Below are 24,480 nucleotides of genomic sequence, written 5' to 3'. Positions count from 1 at the left end.
AGAAACCCACCCTTTCCCCTTCCTCGCTGCTCCACCTCGTCTCCCCCTCACTTGCTCCAAATCCTTGGAATTGGCCTTTGCGGAAGAGTCTTCCTCACAGCCTTTCTCATTATTACAAATTTACCTGCAAAACCCATTCTCAAAGAGGAAACGTTTTGGCGATAGTAAATTGCTCACAGGCACCTGAACATTTGAGTTAGACATTACTTTCAAGCCATGTTTGGTAAAAATTAAGATAAAATGTTTACAGGATGTTTCTATTTTCTCCTAAACAGTTGTACCCTAGTGTTTCTATTTGTATGACCACATGATGTTAAATTTTTTTTCATTTTGAAATAATTTGACTTAGAAAAAAGTTACAAAAATGGTATAGAGTTCCATCATATCCTTTAGCTAGTTTCCCCAAATGTTAACGTTTAACATAACCGTAGTACAATGATCATAACTAGGAAATTAGCATTACTGCTACTACTACTCGTAACTAGGAAATTAGCATTACTACTCAAATTTCTATTATTATCCAACAAATGTCCTTTTTTTCTGGTCCAGGATTCAATCCAAGATCTCACAATGCATTTAATTCTCATGTCTACTTAGTTTCTTCTGATCTGTGACTGTTTCTCAGTCTTTCTTTTTTCATGACTGGCACTTCTGAAGAGTGCTATTGGCCAATTATTTTGTGAACGTCCTTCAATTTGAATTTGTTTCCTATTTTCTCACTATTAAACTTAGGTTACGCATTTTTGACAAAAAATATCACAGAAGTAATGTTGAGCCCTTCCCAGTGCATCATATCAGGAGGCACCTGATGTCAGTGTGTCATTAATGGTGACAATTGATTACTTGGTTAATGTGGTATCTGCCAGGTTTGTCCAATGAAAAGTTGTGATTTTTCTTTTTATGTTTAATCATAGGAGGCAAACATCTTCATCATATGCACACCACTTTTAGCATTCTTGAATCTTGACTGCAACAGTTAGTACTGTGGTGTTTGCCAAATGGTGATTTTTCTGTTTCCATCATTCTGATGTTAAATTTCAATCCAAATATTTAAATGAACCATAACTTTTTAAAGGAAGATATTTGACTAATACTTTTCTACTTTACACTAGGAGAAAAAAAGGCATTTGGAGCCTGTGTGATATGCTGTGAAATAGTGGCTAAAATGGAATTTATGACTGTACTAACAGATAACTGAATTCTAAATGAAGAATTCACTATTCTTAGTACTTGTAAGAACTTGGATTATAAAATGCCAATTTACATGGATTTACAAGCTCATTAATTCAATTGGTTTGTACCCATTCTTATAAATGGGTAAATGTAAAACGGTATTTAAAAATAGAAGAAAGACAAAAGTTTTTAGTATTATTTCCAATGTATTGCTAATTTTAGTTGGCATTTGCAAAACTGATCCCTTAGCAATACATCTGACTCTCATCTAATGATATTTCACTTTGTTTAGCCTCCATGTTTGCTGAAAGGATTTACTGGAAGTTGGAATGGGTACTCCTTTGAATGCACTGCAAGGAAAGTAGAATTCTTGTGGGTGAGGTCTTTTAATCTGAGGGTTATTTGACTACTAAGCATTGTGATAAATCTCATCTGAAGATTAAGTTACCTTGTGCAGCATTTCCCCTAACCTTTATCATGGTAGATGGAAAACTGGTCTAAGATTGGGCCTTAGCCTTGATGCCAGTTTTTCTTGCCTTCAGTATGAAGGAAAGAAGGAGAGTGAGTGTAGATTTTTTCTTTAAATCACTGACCTTTTTGAGTATCTGAAATCTATGAACCCTTTCCCCAGTAAAATAGACAAACCCACATGTTGCATTAGAGTAAAAACAATCCAATGTGAAATGGGGGTGGGGTGGGGGGTTGGGGTGGGCGCGGGGGGTGGGTGGTGGTGGTGGTAATCTGCCAGACTGTGAGAGGTTTCCCAGACACAGATTCCCTTCCTGCCATATGGCATATGGCACAGCTCGCCTCTCTCAGCGGCTCAGGTGGGCAGCTAAGGCTGCACAGCCCATCTGGCTCCTTGTCATTTCCCTCCAAACCCCTCCCTCACCCCCCATACCATCCTTTATCACTTAGCCGCAGTCTGCTCAGCTTTTTTGCTGGCTCTTCATCCTAATCAGGTCCTCCCTGTCACTGTCTCTTTCACCTCTCTCACTAACGTGTTGTTTGGGAACATAGCTCAGAAGCTCAAGTGAGAGAACCTGACCACTTCCAAACGGCTAGAGCAGAGAAAAAATTATTGAATAAATATATCAATGCTTCCCCTTCTCATCAGCACAGAAGTCTTGCCAGAGTTTCTGCCTGTTTGAAGATGGAGGGAGAGCCGATGAACACGTTGGGGGAACACGTCTAAAATCAATAGCTTACACGAACGGTGATCATTAGCAATGGAGAGAAAGCCGGAGAGTCACTGCACCCCCTCCGATCCCTCGAAGGCAGGATGGGGTTGGAGAAAGAGAAGTGGGAGCGGAGGAAAAGGGATCAGGACCCGTTATAACGAAACACTTTTTGTTTCTGAAAAAGGAAAGAACGAGAAGTCCCAGAGCCCGCTTCTTCGCCCGCCTGCCCCCTCGCCTCCTGCCTCTGTGACAGCCCTCGGCGCCTGGCCGAGCTCAGGCCCGCCACGGCTCGCGGCAAAGCTTGGCGCTCCAGTGCGCGCCTCCGCGGACAAAGAGCAGGAGGCTGCGGGGCGGGGCCCCAGCCGGGACGGAAAGAAGGGCAGCCTAGCGCGCTGGGGGAATCCCTCCCGGGCTCTGACGTCACCGCAGCGCTGGCCAATGAGAAGCCGGAGACGGGGATTCCCGCTCTGGCTGCCGCCCCGCCGGCTTTTTAAACAGTACCCTGGGGAGGGCTCTCTAGGAGCAGTGGGAGGAGTGGGAGAAATAGAGGTTGGGGGTGAAATATGGTGGTCCTGGGGGACGAGACTCCAGAGGTTTGACGATTAGGAGTCAAGACGGGCTTAGAGCTGAGGGGAAAACCAGAGGCTGTCGAGGAGAGGCCGAAGTCCTCCTGAGATGGAGTGGAAACTGGAGCGCACCGCCCCGCGGAGGGTCCGGACCGAAGAAGAGATGCTGTGGGTGAGTAACGCCCTTTTGTTTACTCGCCCCAAGTCCCCATAGGGGCTTCCTGTCTAAGGCACCGTTCGTAATACCTGTTTAGGGCCAAAAGGTAGTACAAAACTCTAAACCCTGATCTTAATTTTGAGTTGTGTAATTTAGTTGTGTCCTGGAGGTGCCTAGTTGCTTAAGAAAAAGTGACTGTGGTTTGACAAGCTGAGGATCTAGAAACATTCACACCTAACATTATGATTTTAAAAAATCGTTTCTCTTTCCCTATGTTATTTCTATTTGCAAAGGAGAACGTCATGCGGGTGCTCGCCAAAGACATGAAGCAGAAGAGAAGACAAGGTTCTTCCAAGGTGAGTGTTTAGTGCTTGCTCTAGTTCTCTGTCTTAATTCTGATCTTGAACGAACTAATTCTTGCTAAAGAAGATATTTGTTGGAAGTATGGGCTGGTCTGAAAATATGAAAATTTAAAAAATCAGTTTCATAATATCACTGCAGAGTCTAATTATATACCAAAAAAAAAAAATCTGTAAGAAACTGAAGATCCCTGACAAATAATGGTAATCATTTGTATCTGAATGGTGCTGTCTAGTTTCAGCAGCAAAAGATGAAGCTTGGATGTGTCAGGTAGGCAGTGCATTGCCAGCTGGCTGTTACAATTTCATTTTAACAGTTGCTAGTTGCGCTCCCCTCTTGCATTCGAAAGCTTGCCCCTCAAAGAAATGGAAATGGTGCCATCTTGTGGACAATGGGGAGGAGTGGCATAATCCTCGGCTTTTAGGTTAGCAATGTAGTAGTACTTTTTCTTCTGAACCCAAAGGCCTTTAGCTTCTCTTATAATCAGTGTGAAAATGAAACAAATCTAAATGATTTTCTTCTTATTTTTCTCCACATAAACAGCCCTCATATGCTTTAAATCTCTCATTATTAACATTCACCTTGCTTTTCTCTACGCTAAAGAGTTCATATTCCTTTTTAGTTTCAAACTCATCACCATTTTTATAGATTTTTCTGTCTTCTTTACATTTTTCTATATTTAAGTAGTGACACAATAAATCAACCAAACATGTAACTGCACTTTCAGAATGCAATGACTAACGTTATTTGTAGTGGGAGAAAATGAATGACATTTAAGTCCTTAAATTCCCTAAATACTTTAATATTGATTTTTTCCCCCTAACATAGCTGCAGTTTTGTCTTATGCCAAGCTTATGTATTACCATGACTCCTAGATATTTTACTGCCTAATACAGACAACTGGTGTTTTGGTCAGTAAACAGAAGTAATTGGAAAAGCTATAGTTAAGTATAACTTTGTTAATTCACTTGAACCGCAATACTGTATTTTCATATCCAAGCTTTTAATTTGGAAAAGCTAAGTGTAAGTATTCTGAAAGTTTTTCTTTTTAAGTTTTTGAATAGATTAAAGGAAATATTGGTTTTATTTCTTATAATAGTTTTGGAGGAACAAGTTTTGTCTATAAGTTTTCTTTAATGTGACTATTAAGATTAAAGTTCTGCCACTGTGTTTCATATTACAAATGTAGCCTCAGTGACTTCATGGGCCTTGGAAAGCAGCAGTGACCTGAATCAGGTAGGCAGTGTATTGTTAGCTGGCTGCTTTGGGTCAATTCGGCAGCCACAACTACCCTGCCACTTGCTTCTGGATAAATTCTTCTTGTTCATGAAGTGCATTGGTTACCTGTGTGTGATGGGTTGGCAGTGTATTGTTAGCTGGTTGAATATGTGAATGGCATCAGCTAACATGCAACTGCTATCTTATTGCATATACAATGAACGTCAGAGTATAATTAAATCTATAATTAATGTGTGTGTGTGTATGTATACTTTTTGCTATAAACCAGGGCACTATTGAATTATTTACTATTACACTTGTTATTGCTATTCAGTTACTCAAGTATAATACAATAGACAGCTTTATAATGGTAAAGAAACTACTATAATTAATTATTTAAAAAATTTCCAGGTAATATTTTTGGAGTCTTGGGTAGACAGTATTAAAGTATTTGTGAAATTATATATGTATTTTTTAATATAAAATTTAGGATATAATGACAATTTGGAATGGGAAGCCTAAAATATTTCCCCAAATTTTCAACTAAGTCTTTAGTATTCTTTCTGGATGATCAGTTTCTTAATACGACATTAGAGTAGGTCTCTATAACCGTGTGTGTGTACCAGCTGAAGGGAGAATTGAGGTAACTTTCCAAATGAGTCAGTCAACTAAAACATTTTCACTTGAGTATCAAGAAAATTAGGGATTTTGGGGGAGTGGGGGATGGGGTTGAATTGTTTGGAAGATTTGCCTCAATTCTTCACTTCATTTTCTTTAAAATCACAAAATCATAAAATATTTGGAAGAAAGCATGAGATTTAGTTTGCAAAATGGGAAGAACTGACTATACAGTATGATTTTAAATATTTTCACCTTCCCTTGGAGGCCCTTTTGACCCATGGAGCAGTGTCAGATATGTGCTGGGTCCCAGACGTGCAGTCCACACTCCTGTGGACGTTTGCAGCAAGTTCACGGAACTGACTTTGGTGGTCTGGTCAGTTAGTTACACCCTGAATGAGATGTGACAAATGTATCACTCTCTTCACTGTATTGGATTATAAGTTATCGGTAAAGTTAACTTTTATTCTTACCTTATTTCTAGAACCATGGGTTAAAAAGATACCTATAATTTGGTTCTTATGCATTTTGCTATTTTAAATCTTATTCTCTTTTTCTTGTTGCCCAATATCATTCCATTTTCAGCATCTTTAAGTTTAAGTATCCCTTCCATGTAAATATTGTTTTCATTTTATTTTTTTTAAAGGTTAAATTTCAACATGTTATTTTCTATAGAAAGTCACTGACCTGTTGGTAAAAATAAAACCTACTAAGTTTAGAAGGCTTGGCCTTTATCTTTTAATTTTTTTAAACTAAAGAGCAAGACATAAAATGCCAACATTTATACTCAATAAACAGAATACATATTTAAAACTTCTTCAGTTCCATATTATTGAGATGATGAGTAAGGAGGGAAAGAATGGAATTCAAGCAAGACAAATTAAGGAGATTGATGGATAAGGAGGAGAATGAATATACAAATTCAAAAAGAAAATGTTTCCATGGGAGTGAGAGGGAAATGGAGGGATCCACTCTTGGGACCTCAAAGGAAAAGAAGAGGAGGGAGATTCTGCTGGCTAGGAAGGATTTTCTCCCAGGTGTTTTCTTTTGAGGCAGCCTCTGTGATGTTCATTGTGCTGGGAATGTAACTGCTTCCCATCACTACCCTCTGGAGGGCTTCCTAATTCCTTGCTGCTCTTTATTCCCCCACCCCCAAAGAGAATGCTTCACTCTGCAAGGCATGGCTTAACAGTTCAGTGGGAGAAGGGAAAGAGACGGGTGGGAAGGAGTGTGATGTGTTAGTTTCTAGGTGTAACAGTTACTAGAATTTTATTATTCTATGGGAAGATGAAATCAAGCTGAGGGATAAATACAGACAGAGCGTCCCCATATTAACTCCACTCAAATATGTCATTTTTCTTTCAAAGGAAGACCACGAATGAATGTGATATTTTGTACAGGGACCACTCAACACTTTTTAGTTTGTGCAAGGCAGTCTTTTGAAACACAGTTAATGTATTTAAGGAAAATATAGAGAAATATTGGTTTTGTTTTTCTTCTCGGGCTTTGTTTTTCTTTTTTTTTACTGGAGTGTTTTCCTACTTGAGATTACCTGCAGACAATCCAGGTAGGTCATTAGATTTTAGTGTGATTATACGGTATACTGTTAGCAGCTTTTCATAGTTCAGTAATTGTGTATACTTTCACATTTTCATATAACCTGTCAAAATAGTATATTTATAGTAAAAATAAAGAGTATATGTGATATGTTTTTGCTCTAGATTTTTCTCTTTGGAGATTCTTATGATGCCCTGATCAAGTCTGATTTTTAAGAATTTTGGTGTGCTGGAGCCAGCTTGTACTGGTTTGTGAGAACCGATTGTTAAGTTTTGCAAGTTATTAAACCATTGGTAGGTTGAAATTGACCATGTGGGGGCATTTACACCATGGAAATTGGCAAATGCTGCAAATCAGACTCCTTCTCCAGAGAGTTGGTTGTTAAACATTTATCAGCCACGGCTGTATATATGCTATAAATACTCTTAATTATTAAGAATTATATATGTACATATACACATAGTATAGATATGCTATAGTTATTAAGCATTTTCAAAAATGAAGTATGACTTTCAGGGTATATTTCAGGCAAATTCATTTTTATTCCACTCTTCAACACTATTGTTATGTCTGCCATGAGATGATCAGGAGTTAGTATGAAGTTCTCCTCTTCATCTCCCAAATAAAACAAACTAAACCAAACTTCAAGTCAGTGAATTATTGACCACAATTAAATGTATTTGATTTTGTCTCTTTCCTTTGTCATGAGGACAACAGCTGAAACCCTTTTATGTGATGCCTGCTATTTTTTTCTGTTATACTCCTCAGTTCGGGAAGCCCATAGAAGTCTATGTCTCAGACCTTTTGATGCTGAGATAGAGAAGGTATTATGCTCAATTCAAGAAAGATGCATTTTTCCTCAGCGTGTGTTCGCCTCGTGGTATTCATACGAGACATTTGAGTTAGGGGTGGCAGCACGTCAGCGTAGCCTATACATTACAGAACCCCGAATGGACACCTATATGGCACACTTTCCAATTCCCACGTGCCTTCCCGGTACCCAAAAGGCAAGGGGAGAGAATCAGGCACTGATGATAGTAGAGACTGTAGGTTACATAAGGCAACCAGGGTTGGACATCAATAAGGGAAAACCCTACTTTATGTGGCTGTGGAGAGAACTAGTGATTAGGGGCAGGGTGGACAGCTGAATTACATTCACTGGGACAGTCCTGGTCGCTGCCCAGCACAGCTCCCTTACCATCTGTCTGGCAGTGGGGAGTCTCTATAGCCTAGTAGTGCTGGTGTATAACTGCTGCTCACACCTGTAACGTGAGCACATAAAAATGCCCCAGCAGGGGCTGGCCCGGTGGCATAGTGGTTAAGTTCGCGTGCTCTGCTTTGGCGTTCAGGGGTTCGCATGCTCTGATCCTGGTCACAGACCCACGCACCACTTATCAAGCCATGCTGTGGCAGGCGTCCCACATATAAAGTGGAGGAAGATGGGCATGGATGTTAGCCCAGGGCCAGTGTTCCTCAGCAAAAAGAGGAGGATTGGCAGATGTTAGCTCAGGGCTAATCTTCCTCACCAAAAAAACCAAAGCAAAACAAAAAACACCCCAGCAGTCCTGCAGCACTATTATGAACTCATGGAAGTCGTAAGTGGGGGCATATGGCAAGAGTGCTCTGGAAGCAGCACTTGGAGGGGTTTCCCTGAACAAAATTTTGCTTAGAGGCTCAGAATTCAAATTACTAGTAGGCTTTTGGGGCAAAATTGCAGAGAACAGATAAGACTTGTTAGGTGGCTCCTATTTGACAACAGTCCAGGTTAGCACCGATTCCTTTGTTGATTGCTTGACACATCTTGGTAAGTTGGAAGGGGCTTTTTGTTTAGTTTGACCCCTTCAACCCCCAATTTATAGGCAAGGGAATGGAAAAGTAGTCAAGTGACTTGCCCAAAGTCATGCTGCTAGTGAGAGGTGGCAGCAGGTTTGCTGACCTGGCGTTCTTGAGGCTATCCCTGTAAATCCTCCTGACCTCTGATGGAAACTACACCTCCAGCCTCACCAAATATCTTATTGCAGACATTCGGAGCTGGGTGCTTGGGCATATACTTTGAAGCAGAAGATATTCCGGGAAACATATTTGGTTTCTCTAAGAACTTTAGTCTAAACACTTATGCAGAACTATACACTGAGGTAGCATTACTGATTTCACCATAAAAAAGTGTCTTCACTTTCATTAATCAGATCAGAATTCGGGAGCCAACTCACAATTATTTGGATTGAGTCTTAGCGAAATTTTACATGACTGTATTTTAACATTTTTTTTGCCCCAGTCTTCCCATTTAATTCTTTTATGAAATGAACATATATTTTATGGAGCAATAATTATCCTTCACCAACTTGGCAGGTTGCTTTGTTAGCCAATAATTACAAGGCTGACAAAACATAAAGGTCATGACTTTGGGAGAAAAAGTGTGTTGTGACTCTGTCACAGGGTTCGGAGGTTGCTGATGTTTAGGACGTGTAATTGCAATCACTCCCTTCTTTTTTTTTTTATAATAAGCATTAATTGTTTTAATAAAAATAATAAAAATAAAAAGAAGTATCAAGCTTTTTTTCTGTCACTCCCTTCTTTACATTAAGAGTTTTGACTCTTGGGAGTTGGTTCTTACTATTTTGGCCACGAGACTGCTGCAGCACTGCGTTCCTTCCAAGTGTCTCATCTAGTCTGAATATATTAGCAACCAAAATGAACCCACAAGGAACCAAGCTAAATGATCGTATACTCATGGCCTTTTTCTTACACTGGGATTCCCCTCAGAAATGAAGACTGGCTCGACTGGTAATATTCTATTGATGGAATTTGAGTTGCTTCTGGAAAACAATAGAGAAATACTGAAAATGATGGATTTTTCAAATGTTATGATAATGTCATTTATAAGTGACTATTTGGCCAGATGTAGTAAAACATACTATGAATCTTTACTTAAAAAAAATAAAACCCAAACAAAATCCTGTACATGAAACACACAAAAATATATAAGGATTTGAATTTATTTCTATGTATTTTACATTTTCAATGTTTATTTTGTGTTTTATTACATAAAAATAGCTATTTACAGCTAGTTACTCCAGAAATTTCGGTGACACACAGTGTCTTGAATTCAGAGAAGTCTAGTGTGTTGGCATGTCCATCAAGTACAATCCTAGAAAATGTCAAGTCGAACAATAGGATATTGAGGCACACTGGCGACTGTGTATCACTTAGTGTGGTCAGATGAAGTATTTGAAATATTTTGATTCTTTGGCTACTGTTTATTTTTGCCATGGGTAACATCTCTATCAAGGGGACATTCATTACCATTCACCAGCAAGATAACATTAAGAAAAAATCATTCTTCAGTGCCACATTTAATTGTCAGAGTATTTAAAATGAGACCAAACCCTCATGGAGGCGTTTCTGTATTCTGACTTCTGTATTCTGCATTGGAATGGCTCAGTGGCATTTTCATAGATCCTCTTTCTTTTTTATGATCATTTGTCTAATCAGATCTGCTATCTCAGGCCTGATGACGTCAATGGGCTCCTCTGGCCTCCAGAACTTCACAACTTGACCCTCAGGGTTGACCAGATACTTCCAAAAATTCCACCTTGGTTCCTTCTTTGAAGAATCTGAAAGATCAGAATATGTTTTCATGAACATAATTTTATTCTTTGTCAACATTGTCATTTCTATTACTCTCTGCATAAGTGATAACTTTAGAATCAAGTTCTAGGATTGTCATAATGTCAAAAACAAAACAAAACACTTAAAGCAAAAGTCAAGGTTTGAGTCACCAGCTCTCTGTACACATGGTGACTTCACTGATGATTCTGCTGATCTAGCATCATGAAATAAAGTGGTTTACTTTAGATTTGTTGATCTAAACAACAAAAAGTTTACCTTGTCACTAGCTCAACACTTTCAGTTAACATTTTTTAGATAAAATAGTGTTCTAAAGGTCACTGGTAATGGAATGTAGAGATTACTTTTCATATCTATGTTTTTTGTTTGTTTGTTTTTTTGTGAGAAGATCAGCCCTGTGCTAACATCTGCCAATCCTCCTCTTTTTTTGCTGGGGAAGACTGGCCCTGGGCTAACATCCATGCCCATCTTCCTCCACTTTATATGGGACGCTGCCAGAGCATGGCTTGCCAAGCGGTGCATCGGTGCGCGCCCGGGATCCGAACCAGCGAACCCCGGGCTGCCGCAGTGGAGCGCAGGCACTTAACTGCTTGCGCCACTGGGCTGGCCCCTCGTATCTATGTTTTTAATGTTGTTACATATTACATAGCTGAAAATGGTTAAGAATTCTAAATAATCATTTTGAGAAATTATGACATCCTTTTGATACATCTTAATTTATGTAAGAAATGTGGATTTTTTCCATGTATATCATCCAGGATTTATGTGCATTATTATTGGCTAACATTAGAAAAAAATGTAAATAATTATAACTAAAATTTATCAGGTGCCTACTATGTGTCTAGTCATGTATGCTCAGTGCTTCATATGGATCTTCTTATTTAATCTTTACAGCAACCCTGTGAGGTGGGTATTATTATTATCCCCATTGTGCAGATGAGAACAATGGAGGCCTAGGCTCATGGTCATGTAGCTGGTGAGTGGTAGAGCCTGACTGATATCTTAGGCCTTCCTACCCCAGAGCTTGTGCTCTTCCTTTCTGGACTCTATTACCTCCACAGGGGACATGGCAAAGCAAGCAGATTTTAGGAGGAAGATGACAAATTCGTTTTGTACAAAAGGGAATTCAGGTGTATGTGGGACAGCAGAGGAGGTAGCTGGCTATATGGCTTTGGAGCTTAGGAGAGAGAGCTCCCTCAGGGAAAGGGGACAGAATAAGAAGAGCCCAAGTGGATTGTTGGCAGAATCCTGAGGATCAGTAGAGTTAAGGGTAGATGGAAAGGGGGAACCTGCAAAGGAGAGAGAGAAGGGCCAGAGTGGAAGTCAGTGGTACCACGACCCACCAGGTTCAGGGGAGTCCTGGAGTTAGAGGCCAGATACAGTGACGGAAGAAGAAAATGGAGACAGGGAAGCAGAGAAAACAAGAGTGAACTATTCTTTCAAAACAGTGATAGAGTAGGTAGAAGGAACACACTGCCTGGAGTTTTTAAAGTGGGGAATACTTTGCTTTATGCTGGGAAAAGAACCAATGAGGGGGCATAAGTTAAAAATAACAAAAAGGAGCATAATATTTACTTATATGCACTTTACTTTGCATACTGTGCCAAGCATTTAAATTGGCGATTTCATTATTAGTATTGCTGATTAGATTAAACATCAATGACTCAGTATGAGCATCACATTATTACCTTCAAACCTTCCTAAAATCATTTTGAAACATAGCCATTTTCTATAATGGAAAAGGTGTTTCTAAAGAGAATGCCCATCAGGGCAGGGCTCTCTCTAGCTGATGTAACATCTCGAGGTGACTTAGAAAAAGAAACCCTTCCAGGTGGGTATAGTCTCTCAGTATATGCCTTGCCACTCAGCTATATTTCAGCTCCCCCTTGCCTCCTCACACAGATGCCCTGTTTAGTGAACAACCTGCACACCTGTACAGAGAGGTCCTGTTTGTGACCGCATCATCAATTACTATCCATCTGGGCCAGTTTAAAAGATCTAATTTTCATTTGGCCATCATCTCATTGTCTTTGTCTCTGAAGCTTCCTCTAACTTCAATGAAACCTTAAACCACTGTTACTTTTTGATTACACAGGGTAAGTGGAATTTCAGAAGCTTTTTTAGTGATAAAGGGGAAGAACCTAGGAGCTGTTGCACCCAAGCATTTGGCTGCTATAATTGAGGCATGATTACAAGGACATGTGCTCTGGCTTTCCTTTCCTCGGTGTACCCAGGAAATAAGAGGAAGGAAGACCTCACTCTAGTTGCTATTCATGGTGTTAGGCACTATATAGACTTTCCCTAGAAATTAAATGTAATGTTTTTGGAAGATTCTGATTTCACACTTAAATGAAATGTTGTAGAACATCGTTAGCTGGTTTGTTGGGTTGGAAGCTTGATTGCCTGACTGAGGTCATAGTTTTATGGAGACTCAAATGATCTACAGTGAAAACAGGACTCAGAGTATCATCTGCATGAGTTAGATGAGAGGACATTAGCTGAACGTCCTTTAGAATAGTGTTGGGCACAGTGTAAGCAGTGGATAAGTACTTTGCTTTTATTACAAACATACTTAATCCTCCAAACAATCTTAGGAGGTAGATACCATAGATAATCTCATTTTACAAATGAGGCAACAGGCACAAAGAAGTTAAGTTATGTGCCTGAAGACACACAGCAAAAGCAACAGAGCAGGAGTATGAAGCCAGATAGACTGGGGCCAAAGCTTAGCTCTTAGTCACTATACCACACTACCTTTATGCTAACTGACTCTAGAAAATCTTTATATAGATTTCTGTAACTAGTCTAATTGTAGAGATAGCCAAACACTACCCTCTTCCAAAAAAATCAAGATATATCTTGCTTTGAATTTTAGCAAAAACATGATAAACTGAGATATTATTCATCCTTGAGGATAATATCTTAGATAAGTAAGACAATATAAAGTTAACCACACAGATATGTTTAATAATGTACAGCAAGATTCATGAGGGATATATAGCTTTAATAATGGGGAGGGACATTTACCCAAATACTAGTTAAATGAAAGGAGAATTGAGATATTTTGTGAAAATAGCTATGACCACACTTCAAGTAAATTCTTCAGGAAAATGACCGTAAGGAATAAAATACATTGGAGTAGATTTATTTTGCCATCCAAGAAGTTAAAACATTGATTTCAGGGAAGCATAACTTCTAGAAAGTTACAAAGGATGAGATTCTGGCACTTTGACAGTTTTATAAAACTTTCCCAGTAACACATTTTGAATGAAATAAGTGAGTATGGTCCTTGGTATATTTGTTTTAAAAATGAAAGCAATCAAAAACATTGTATTGGTGAGGCAAGGTAGATATTTACCAACAAGAAATCTAAATGCAGGCTCTGCTCCAGATCCTAGAATCTTAATCTTGTGGAAGATGGGGAATGTTACTCCGTAGTTATTTCTTGCAAAAGATACTACTTCGTTGCTTGGGCGGGGCTCCGATTCTCCAAACTGATTGCATGGAAAAGCCAAGACGCTGAAGTGGAATGGTCCAAACTCTTTGTGCAGTTCCTGCAGTGCTAAGTAATTTCTGTCTGTGAGTTGGCAGTCACTAGCCACGTTTACAACTAGTGCAACCTCCCGGAAAAAGAAAAAAAAAACGCAACCGGAAAGTGAAGCAAATAAAAGATTAAAAAAAAAATTCCACAAGTAGTTAAAATCTTAAACTGTTTTGGGGGAGTACAACCTTTAATAGATGGTTATTTCATATTTTTAGACATACCCAATTTATTGAAAATCACGACTGGATGCATGAGTTGAGACTCTGAAAGCTCACTACTCTTAAAAAAGCATCAGGTACTCACGGCAGTTTATTTTGAAATAAAAGTTAATTATATGATCATCGACCAAGTGCATTTTAATGTTGTTAGATTATGGAATTAATACTTTTATTAATAAATTTCTCTGTAACAACTTAAAGTATTAATTCAGCACATAAAACATTTTAAAGAAAATAGTTAAGATAATTAGAGTTGATCAATTAGAAGTATATAAACTGTGAGAACTCTGATACACTAAAAACATTCAAGACTAAATTATAACTTACGACCATTTAACAGTGAACATGGACAAACAATAGAAATAAAACCAGAAGATGCGACTTACTTTGCCTTTAAACTTTTCCAGAGAAACCATTCTTCCTTTTGCATCTTTCACTTCAAAGGTATAAAAGCTGTTGATTTTAGGTTTTAGAAATTTTAATTGTAGAAGAAATAGCATTACTGTGCATAGAATCATAGACAGCAAAACTGCAAATACCTTTGCTTTGGGCCCTGAACATCTTAACGAGTAAGCCGTAAGAGGCTCCATTTTGGATGATTCTAGAGGGAAGTCTCAGCAGGCTGGAATTCGAGGAGGAGCTGAAACTTGAAACCGGCTCAGTTTAACAGAAAACCAGGAAGGACAAACTAGCTCCTTTCACTGCTAAGGAATTGGAAAGACCCTTCTTAGATGGGGAATGGAGTGAAACTCCTGGATGAAGTAAAGAGCCCTAAATAATTTCAATGTATTTATGATGACAATTGCAATTTTTGCTAGAAAAATTAGGACATTTTTGGTAGCTCTTTAACATCTTCCCAACAAAGAAAATATTTCACCAGAAGATGGTGCACTTGTAACTTGAAAGATGTGAAGTGCTCCCAGCAATTGTTTCCATGTAGAGGATTTAGGTTCATAATACTCAGGAATAGTTCAGAGTGTATATTAAATTGATCTATTAATATGATGTATGACCTGAAGGAATTTGATATTTTATGTGTGGATTAAACCTGCTATATGAGTTCCAGGAATTTAGAGTGGAAACGGCAGAGAAGTATCTGAAAAGGCTGCTTATCCTAACTTCATCTAGCTAAGGTGATGCCAGGTGAATTTAGTAAGAATAAATAGATTAACAAAAATGATGGCTTTAAAAGACCCTCTCTATCAAAAAGCAAACTATAGTCCACCGTTTTTCAAATTTTTGATCATGACCCACAGTAAGAAATGCACTTAACAATGTAACTCAGTACACATAGACAGAGACACATGTAACTGAGAAGTTTCCTTAAACAATACTTCCCCTTTGAACTGCGATGCACCCTGGTCTGTTGCATTTTTAAAACAGCTTGGTTCTGACCCATGAAAATGATTTCATGATTCACAAATGAGCTGTGGATGGAAAAATACTGAACTCTATAATAACGTAGGAATTTAACAAAATAGTTCTATCAAAAAGTCAAAAACAAATATAAAAAAACTCCAAACCCATCTCTACTTGAATGCGTCATCATCTAGTTGCTTCATTTTTTATCTTTATTTTTCCTGTGACTATTGCCTCCTGCAGGAGCCTAACTTAACTGTTGAAAATTTGGGGGTAGGTGTGGAGAGGGGATTGACGGCTAAATATCCTGAAATCCTTGGTTCCTTTAGTCACCCTAGAAAATGCCTCAAGACACACAGCAAGTTTTGAACTAAGGTGCTTTGTTCCGCTTGGGCCTGACTGTTGGTGTCATGATGTGTTTCCAGAAAGTGCTAGGAAAGTGCATGGAATGACCTGGGGAGCTTGTAGGAGTGCCCTTCCCATCACTATTAGATCTTTGGAGCTTTGGAGGATGTGCTAAGGAGGCTGCCTGCCCTGCTTCTGGTCCCCGCTTCTGTGGCTTGTGTTTGTGGGTAGTTGAGCACAGCCCATAGCTTAGGCATGTAAAAACCTGTCAGAGACAGATAAGCCACTTCACTCCCACTCTCGTGGCCTGATCAGAATGGGTACAATAGAAAAGTATTCTCTAGGAAACATAATTTCTAGTAAAGAAGAAAAATGTACGCAAAATGTGTTGTATCACTTCTTAACTGTGATAATTTTACTTTGGTCTTCTCTGGCCCGGTTACTGAAAAAGCCCAAGTCCCTGTGTTTATGTTATACCCCAACACTACTGTGTTTACTGAAAAAGCCCAAGTCCCTGTGTTTATGTTATACCCCAACACTACTGTGTAGCTTCAGTTCTCTGGCCTCGCTACTCCACGTGGGATCCTTGGGCCTGCAGCCCTGCTGTTGTCTGGGTGCTTGTTAGAAATGTGGTGTCTCAGGCCCCACCCCAGACTTCCTGAATCAGAAGCTGCATTTTTACAAGATCCCCTTGTGACTCAAGTGCACATTTAAGTTTGAGAAACTTTAGACCTCAATTTTTGTGCGTGTGTGGTTTTCAGAGCAACAAGTTCTTTGGTTTCCCTTTGTCTTCCACTGTATACATGTTTCATGTCTTTATGTCTACACTAGATATTTTAACTAACTCCTCAGGCTGTTCAAGCAAATGGCTTTAAAAGTTCATTCATAGAACACCCGCTATAATTTGAACCATGTAAACCCACCCCATTATAACTGCTTTGAGGGAGGGGACAGAAGGGTACCTCTGGGAGGGATGTTGACTGACCACCCCCCAGGCAGGGCCTTCAAGGGTGATTTTATTTTGATAAAATCATTATGATAGTTTTAATCTATTGTTTTATGAATACAGAAACTCCCATCAAGTGATCCAGAGCTGAATGGATTTGAGAAGGCCAAAATTATGCCATATAAATTTGCAAGAGATTGCTGTATAAGCCAGCATGCCAGTTTTTACAACCAGAAATAAAACAATTGTGCAGGCTGATGTTTCATGTTAGTTTGATCAGAAAATTCACTCTATATGAAAAAGTACTTTGAAAGCTCAAGTTAGTCTCTTTTCTAGGATGAAATCAGAGCCAGTTTGTTAATTTTATGATTCTTAAGGCTTAATAGCATGACATATAAATATATATATTTATGATATATAAATATCCATACAGGCCCATTAACCAAACATCCATGACAACAGTTGGGGGAACTCCCCTGGACAGTGGTGAACACAGGTAGATTTTGGCCCTTAGAAATCTCTTCTCTCTTCATTGGCAGAGTCTTTCTCTGTATATATTTCAATATCATCTTCTCTCAGTTTTCTGGGGCTCTGTCATCATTGCTTCCGTGTTCTGTCTATACTAAAACCGTTCTCAGATTATAAATATATCAACATTGCAAATTTCTCTGCATAGGGGATAGTATGCTAGAAAAACCACCAGCACTCTTTTAGAAGATCAAGGAAGGCTTCCTAAAGGAGGGGAAAAGATTGATGAGGTTTAAGGTCAAGGTTAAGGGACGCTACTGGGTTAAGAATGGGATAAAACAGTTGACTCAGTTAATCAGCTAACTCAAGCACTCACTTTAGAGGATACAAATAAAGTGTCAGTGATGGAGCCAGCCTCATGGAAGTTTGAAATCAATTTTAGAGACAAGACACACATGATATAATTAAGGAGCAATTATGAGACAGCAAATAACTGAGTGCTAAATAAATAACTTACATTTGTAGAGAGCTTTATATATATAAAGATATATTAAATATAAATATAATAGAGGATATGTTTGTAGAGAGCTTTATACTACACATTTATATATTAAATAAATATACACATTATTTATTTATATATTAAATAATATACATATATATTAAAGAGGATCATGTGTAATATGTATAAAGCTCTTTTCAGACATAATGCAATAATTCTTTGAAATAGAAAGTTAATAACTCACCCAAGATCATAGAACTATTAAGTGGAATAACCAAGACTAGAGTTTAGGGCTTTCAACTTCATAAACAAAATTATTTCAACTACATTAAACCATTTCTCTGTAATAAATAAAATATGTTTACTTAGAAGAAAACGTGGTAGGTGAGATTGCTGTAATACTCTGGTGATGGGGTTTTATTCATCAGGAGACATTTGGTTCTATAGGAAATCACTCTAAGAGTCTGAGGAGGAGAAGAGTGGAGAACAACAACAAAAAAGCTTGGCTGTATATACTGAAGTCGTCTGGAAGGGGTCACAGGAAATCTGCAGAACAACAAGTCAAGCTCAGAGAGGGCACTGAAGGCAGCCTTGGTCACGCCCCAGAAGGGAAGGGGTAGATGCTACAGACTCTCTGGAGCCCCCAGTGGCAGACCTTGGCAACAGAGAATAAAGAATATCTGATCTTAACAGTTTTTGCTTGGGTTGTATTGCCCACTAGGATAAGAAGGCATTGAAAGTTCAAAAATGAGAAGACGAATATTTTGGTCTAAATGGTTAATTTGAAATAGTATTGAGATGCTGAGTTTGAAATGTCTTATAGACAGAATGCTGCTGCTGGGCCGGCCCCGTGGCTTAGTGGTTAAGTGCGTGCGCTCTGCTGCTGGCAGCCCGGGTTCGGATCCCGGGCGCGCACTGACACACCGCTTCTCCGGCCACGCTGAGGCCGCGTCCCACATACAGCAACTAGAAGAATGTGCAGCTATGACATACAACTATCTACTGGGGATTTGGGGGGAAAAAATAAATAAATAAAATCTTTAAAAAAAAAAAAAAAAAAAAAAAAAAAAAGAATGCTGCTGCTATAGGCGGGTGGTGGCGGGAAGGGCAGACATTCAGAAGCTGAGGAAGGGGGATTGGGAGGATATGCCTGAGAGCTGATAGGCCATCTTTGTTACTTTTGTCCCTGCCACGAGATTCTAGAAAGACCCTGGCATCACCAGCATGTCTTTCCTTGGAATGTCCAGATTTTTCCCACCCCCGAACATTTGTGTGTCAGACTATTTATCATTAGATATATATTTGTTTCTATTTTCCCAGTTGTTTCATTTTGTTCCTTCCTGACCTTATTTTTGACCTCTCTAGGTTCCTTTCTATTTATTTTTTGGCCCTGGTGCTCTGAATTCCTCCCGATTTAGTGTCAATATGATGTGAACTCTAAAGGTAAACAAGCCAAACTGATGTGTTGGAGTATCAAGTCGTTCATCCTTTTTCCCTTCTTTGTCTTATTTTTCTTATCTTCCTCTTCCTTTCTATTAATAAATACTTGAGTCATTTAAAACTATGCAACAGGCATTTCCTCAGCAGGAGATAGATCCTGGAACAAAAGTTTAAAAACACTGAAGATGAACTAGCACAATCTACAGTATTTTCTAAGCTGCAGTCATTTGCATACCACCTCTGTGATTTCTGCCATATTTGCATATCACTTGTTAGTTACTTAACATTTTTTGTTCAAATTGACTCTTTTTTTTTGTGAGGAAGATCAGCCCTGTGCTAATATCTGCCAATCCTCCTCTCTCTCTTTTTTTTTTTTTTTGCTGAGGAAGACTGGCCCTGGGCTATCATCCATGCCCATCTTCCTCCACTTTATATGGGATGCCGCCACAGCATGGCTTGTCAAGCGGTGCGTCGGTGTCCACTTGGGATCCGAACTGGTGAACCCCGGGCCGTGGCAGTGGAGCGCACGCACTTAACCGCTTGTGCCACCGGCCGGCCCCCCAAATTGACTCATTTTACTCACATTATTTTTTATAAGGGAAAACTTTATAGCAACATCGAAAATTTTAAAACATTTAAAAATGCACATTAAAATACATACTATTAAAAAATGTTCATTTCTACCACTATGAACCATATGCCCCTAGTGGAGGGACTGACTGAGAACTGTACTTTCTATTCAACATGTTATGGAAAATTGTGCTCGAACTCTTTGAAAGTTCTTTGTGTTGAATAAAAATTCACCTCCTCCCATTCATTGGTCCTAGTTTTGTCATAGGGAGCAATACAAAGTAAGTTTTTCTTTTTTTCATAAATTGCCTTCCTTTCAATATTTGAAGACAGTTCCTTTTGGGTCTTCTTTCTTCAGACTAAATACCACAGGAGCCCACACTCCGTTCACATGTTGCTCCCTTGCTGCACCTTTTCCCTGCCCTCCTGTCATCACAGTCCCTTCCCTCTAAATAAACTCAGGTTTTGAATCCTGGCTTGTCCATCTCCTTCTTACAGAACGGTTCTGAAACTGGACACAGTTCTCCAGATGAGTTCTGACCAGTGCAGAGACAATCAGGTTTCACCTGCACTTGTTCTGGACACTGTTTTTCCCTTAATGAGACCTAAAATTGTACTGCTTAAAAAAAAGTAATTGCGTGATACTGTTGACTCCTATTCTGGGTAGCTATCTGACACTGCCAGTCCTTTTCACTTCATGTCAACTCTCTCTTGTGTTATGTCTGTGCAATGAAAAAAATCTCAGTGTCCTTAAAGAATTTAATTTTGCTGATTTTGGTCCTTGTCTCAGATTTTTTATTCTGAATCCTATTTCTGTCCTTTAATATTTTAACTATCTTCTTCAACTTAGAATAAACAATTTTGATTAATAAATCTCCATTCAAGCCACCGATATCAAGTTGGACAGTATAAGTCCAGGGACAAAACCTTGTAGTACCCCCTAGGGGGATTCATACAGATAGATCCATAAGACTTGTGCCATCTGGGGCACTGGCATCCAACTACTTATTTCAAGTTACCTGTTCCTCCTATTGGAAGAGCATGAAAAACATTTGTCTATCTAAATTTGGGGGCATTTTTCTCATTTGTCTTGTTTTTCGTAGATCACTAACCAGCATGCATTCTGGAAGTGTTTTCAGTACTCTGAGGTTTCATTCATCTGGTCCCAGAGACTTGAGCTTACTTAAAAAGCCCAGATGAATACTTATTGCTTAATTTGTCTTACTCTCCAGTTTCTGCAGTAATGTTTATTATATGCTGTCTAATTTGAAAATCATTGTTCTTAATGGAGAAGAAAGAAGGAAAACAGCTTATTTCCTTGCCTCTGGATTGCTTCTTAAGTCCCTTGTAGCTCTTTAGCACTAATTGCCTCTAGGGGAAGAGATTCATTCATTTATTCATGATGGAACCCATAGATGCCAATGAATGTCCTATGCTCTGAGGACAATAAGATAAAAGACCAAGTCCTTGGTCTTAAGGAATTTGTAACATAGTAGGAGAGAAATTAAAATAATCAGAAAAGTGGAATATGAGCTGTCTTAGTCCATTCGTGCTGCTATAACAAAATACCACAGACTGGGTAGCTTATAAAAAACAGAAATTTGTTTCTCACAATTCTGGAGGCTAGAAGTCTGAGATTAGGGTGCCAGCATGGTCAGATGAGGGCCCACTTCCAGGCTGCAGACTTCTCGTGTCCTCACATGGTGAAGGGACTAGGGAGCTCTGTGGGATCTCTTTTATAAGAGCACTAGTCCCGCTCATGAGGATTCTACCTTCATCACCTAATCACCTCCCAAAGTCTCCACCTACTAATATCATCATCTTTGGGGCTCAGGATTTCGAGATGAATTCTGGAGGGACACGAACATTCAGACCATAGCATGAGCAGAGGTGCTACGAGCACAGGGACTGGATCAATTTGTGAGTTCAAACCTTGGCAGGATTGCTCTGCTTGGTTGTGAGGTTGTGCGCTGCATGCTCCAGGGGGTGCCACTCATAAAGACAATGATGTGTACAACTGTATGCAGTGGTCTGAATCCTGGGTCCACTACTTATTAGCTCTGTATCCTTGCTCAAGTTATCCTGGCTCAAGTCTATTAACCTTCATTTTCCAACTCTGTAGAATGGGGGAAATAATAGTACCTACCTCATAGAGTTGTGAGGAAGTTTAAATCAATAATCCATGTAATGCATTTATCCCAGTGCTTAGCACAAATTGAATGCTTGATAAATGTTGTTATTATTAAGCAAATGTGGTAGTGCTCTATTCGAAGCACACAGTGAGCTACGGAAGCACAAGAAGGGCTATGTATTAGTTTCCAATGACTGTTGTAACAAATTACCACAAACTTGGTGGCTTAAAACAGCATTTATTCTCTTACAGTTGTAAAGGCCCGAGGTCCAAAATCAGTTCCGCTGGATAGAGCCAAGAAGTCAGGGGGGCCTTGCTTCCTGTAGAGGCTTTAGGGGAGAATCCATTCCTTGTCTCTTCCAGTTTCTGGTGACAGCCAGCACTTCTTGGCTTGTACATCACTCCAATCTCTGCCTCTGTGTGTAGTCAAATCTCCCTCTGCCTCTCTCTAGAAGGATATGTGATTGCATTTAGGGGCTACCCAGATAATCCAGGATAATCTCCCCATCTCAAGATCCTTATCTTAATCACATCTGCAAAACTCCATTGCCATATAAAGTAACATTCACAGGTTCCAGGGATTAGGATCTGGATATCTTAGGGGACCATTATTGTATCAGTCAGGATTCTCTGCAGAAACGGAACCAATAGGATACATATAGATATATATAATAGGCTCATGAGATTATGGAAGCTAAGCCCCACAATACGCCATCTGCAAGCTGGAGAAGGAGGAAAGCTGGTGGTTTAATTCAGTTCCAATTTAAAAGCCTGAGAACTGGGGGGCTGCTGATGTAAGTCAAGGAGTCTGAAGGTCTGAGAACCAGGAGCTCCAATGTCTGAGGGAGGAAAAGATGGACAGCCCAGTTCAAGAAGAGAGAGAATTCACCCTTCCTTTGCCTTTTTGTTCCATTTGGGCCCCCAGTGGATTGGATGATGCCTGCCCATGTTGATGAAAGTGGATCTCTTTACTCAGTCTCCTGAATCAAATGCTAATCTCTTCCAGAACCACCTTCACAGACACATCCAGAAACAATGTTTTACCAGCTATCTGGGCATCCCTTAGCCCAGGCAAGTTGACACATAAAATTAACCACCACAATTAGTTGGCCCACCACAGGCTGCCTAACCCAGTTTGGAATGGGGTGGAAGAGAATGTCAGAGACACCTTCCTGAAGGAGTTGGTGGCTGATCCCAGCCATGAAGGTAAGCTAGAAGTTACCCTGGCAGAGAACTGTGAAAGAGCATTTCAGGTGGGGAAACAGTATAGAAAGAGTGATAGTAGATGAGCCAGAGAAATACAGACCTGCCAAGGCAGTGTGAGGTTGTCAATGTGAAATTTTTTGATCGTTTTTCTTAGCTGACGTATTGAATTCTTCTTTATTTTCCCTCTTTTAAACTCAGGATTATTTTGTTTTTTAATGTATATTTACATTTGAAATTCCAAGGAAAACTTTGGGTAAGTGTCTCTTTCATGTTTGTTGCAAATGAAATGTATCTTCACATATGGTGGCTTCTCCTTTTCTTGCTCTCTAGAAGGGTGAGGGCTGCTTGGCTAGTACTGCAGTGGATGCAGACATAGCCCCCAGCCTGCATGTGGCCCACAGACATGCTCTGCTACAGTGTTCTAAAAAAATCTGGATCAGTTGAAAACTTTATAAAGTGGGGAAATTGATATGAAAAGTCTAAATTTCTGACTTCTGGTAACACATGGGACAACGTGCCCCTCTGACCATCTTTCTTGCTGAGGCTGAAACATGAGCATTCCAGTTTGAGATTCCCACTGCTCAGTCTCCCTCTGTCTGGGCCCAGTCTCCCCAGCCATTGAGCTGGCACTGTGGTTTTCCTTGGAGGAGAGAAACCCAAAAGTGGGAGGATGGAAGTCTGATTGGGCCACAGTTCTTACTCCAGGCCTGCTTCTCTCATCACCCTCCCTACTGTTCCCTTGTCCGGGCTTCTGAGTTTGAGACACCTGCTTTACATTTCCAGGGCTCTATCGTTCCCTCTTTTCACCTTTCCCCTTCCTACTCAAAAACCAACAGCAAGGGCAGGACAGCTCCTGACTTCCCCTTTTCTGGGGCAAGTATCCTCTTTGGTGCAGTTTCTGGAGGAAAACACAGAGCAGCAGGAGAGAGCTCACCTCGTTGGGTGGAGTGACTGCAGGCAGGGTGGGTGATCACCTTCACACACACTTATTAAGAAAACCAAACAAAACCAGTATTTACTGCCTCAACATTCTCGCGTATTTCCTTTCATCTTTCATTTATGGATAGGAAATGGGACCATACTGGAATACTCTTTTATAAAGTCTGCATGTTCCATTTCACAATATATTGTGAGTATTTTCCTGTTTGATTGAGTATTATCCTATGTTATCATTTTCTTTTTAGATTTTTTTTATTGAGGTGAAATTCATGTAACATAAAATTAACCATTTTAAAGTGAACAATTCAGTGGCATTAAGTACATTCACAGTGTTGTGTAACTACTTCTCTAGTTC

General features: G+C 39.5%; 2 protein-coding genes across 4 annotated transcripts in view; one reads left to right on the top strand and one right to left on the bottom strand.

Moving 5' to 3' along the window:
- Positions 1-2,781: 2,781 nt before the first annotated feature.
- The window catches only part of CDC20B (cell division cycle 20B), a 57,151-nt gene continuing 35,452 nt past the window's right edge, over positions 2,782-24,480 (top strand). The window contains exons 1-2 of the mRNA XM_004422812.3: positions 2,782-3,092; positions 3,371-3,433. Coding sequence (XP_004422869.1) covers positions 3,030-3,092; positions 3,371-3,433 — 126 coding nt within the window. The 5' untranslated portion in view covers positions 2,782-3,029. The remainder of the gene's footprint in view (positions 3,093-3,370; positions 3,434-24,480) is intronic.
- GPX8 (glutathione peroxidase 8 (putative)) lies at positions 9,811-14,823 on the bottom strand. Of its 3 annotated transcripts, XM_014781630.2 has the most exons (4): positions 14,759-14,813; positions 14,606-14,672; positions 13,816-14,077; positions 9,811-10,444 (listed from the first exon to the last, which is right to left on the bottom strand). In XM_014781630.2, the coding sequence occupies exons 2-4, from the start codon at positions 14,633-14,635 to the stop codon at positions 10,281-10,283; spliced, it is 456 nt and encodes a 151-aa protein (XP_014637116.1). In that variant the 5' UTR covers positions 14,636-14,672; positions 14,759-14,813; the 3' UTR covers positions 9,811-10,280. The 3 variants fall into 3 exon arrangements, with proteins under 3 accessions (XP_014637116.1, XP_004422870.1, XP_014637117.1); XM_004422813.3 differs by having other exon boundaries at positions 14,606-14,823; XM_014781631.2 differs by lacking the exon at positions 13,816-14,077 and having other exon boundaries at positions 14,606-14,823.

This window comes from Ceratotherium simum, chromosome 18, assembly GCF_057802395.1.
Source record: "Ceratotherium simum simum isolate JZ-2026a chromosome 18, ASM5780239v1, whole genome shotgun sequence".
NCBI classification, from domain to species: domain Eukaryota; kingdom Metazoa; phylum Chordata; class Mammalia; order Perissodactyla; family Rhinocerotidae; genus Ceratotherium; species Ceratotherium simum.
The sequence above is the reverse complement of the archived record's forward strand: the minus strand, read 5'-3'. Positions and strand labels throughout refer to the sequence as shown.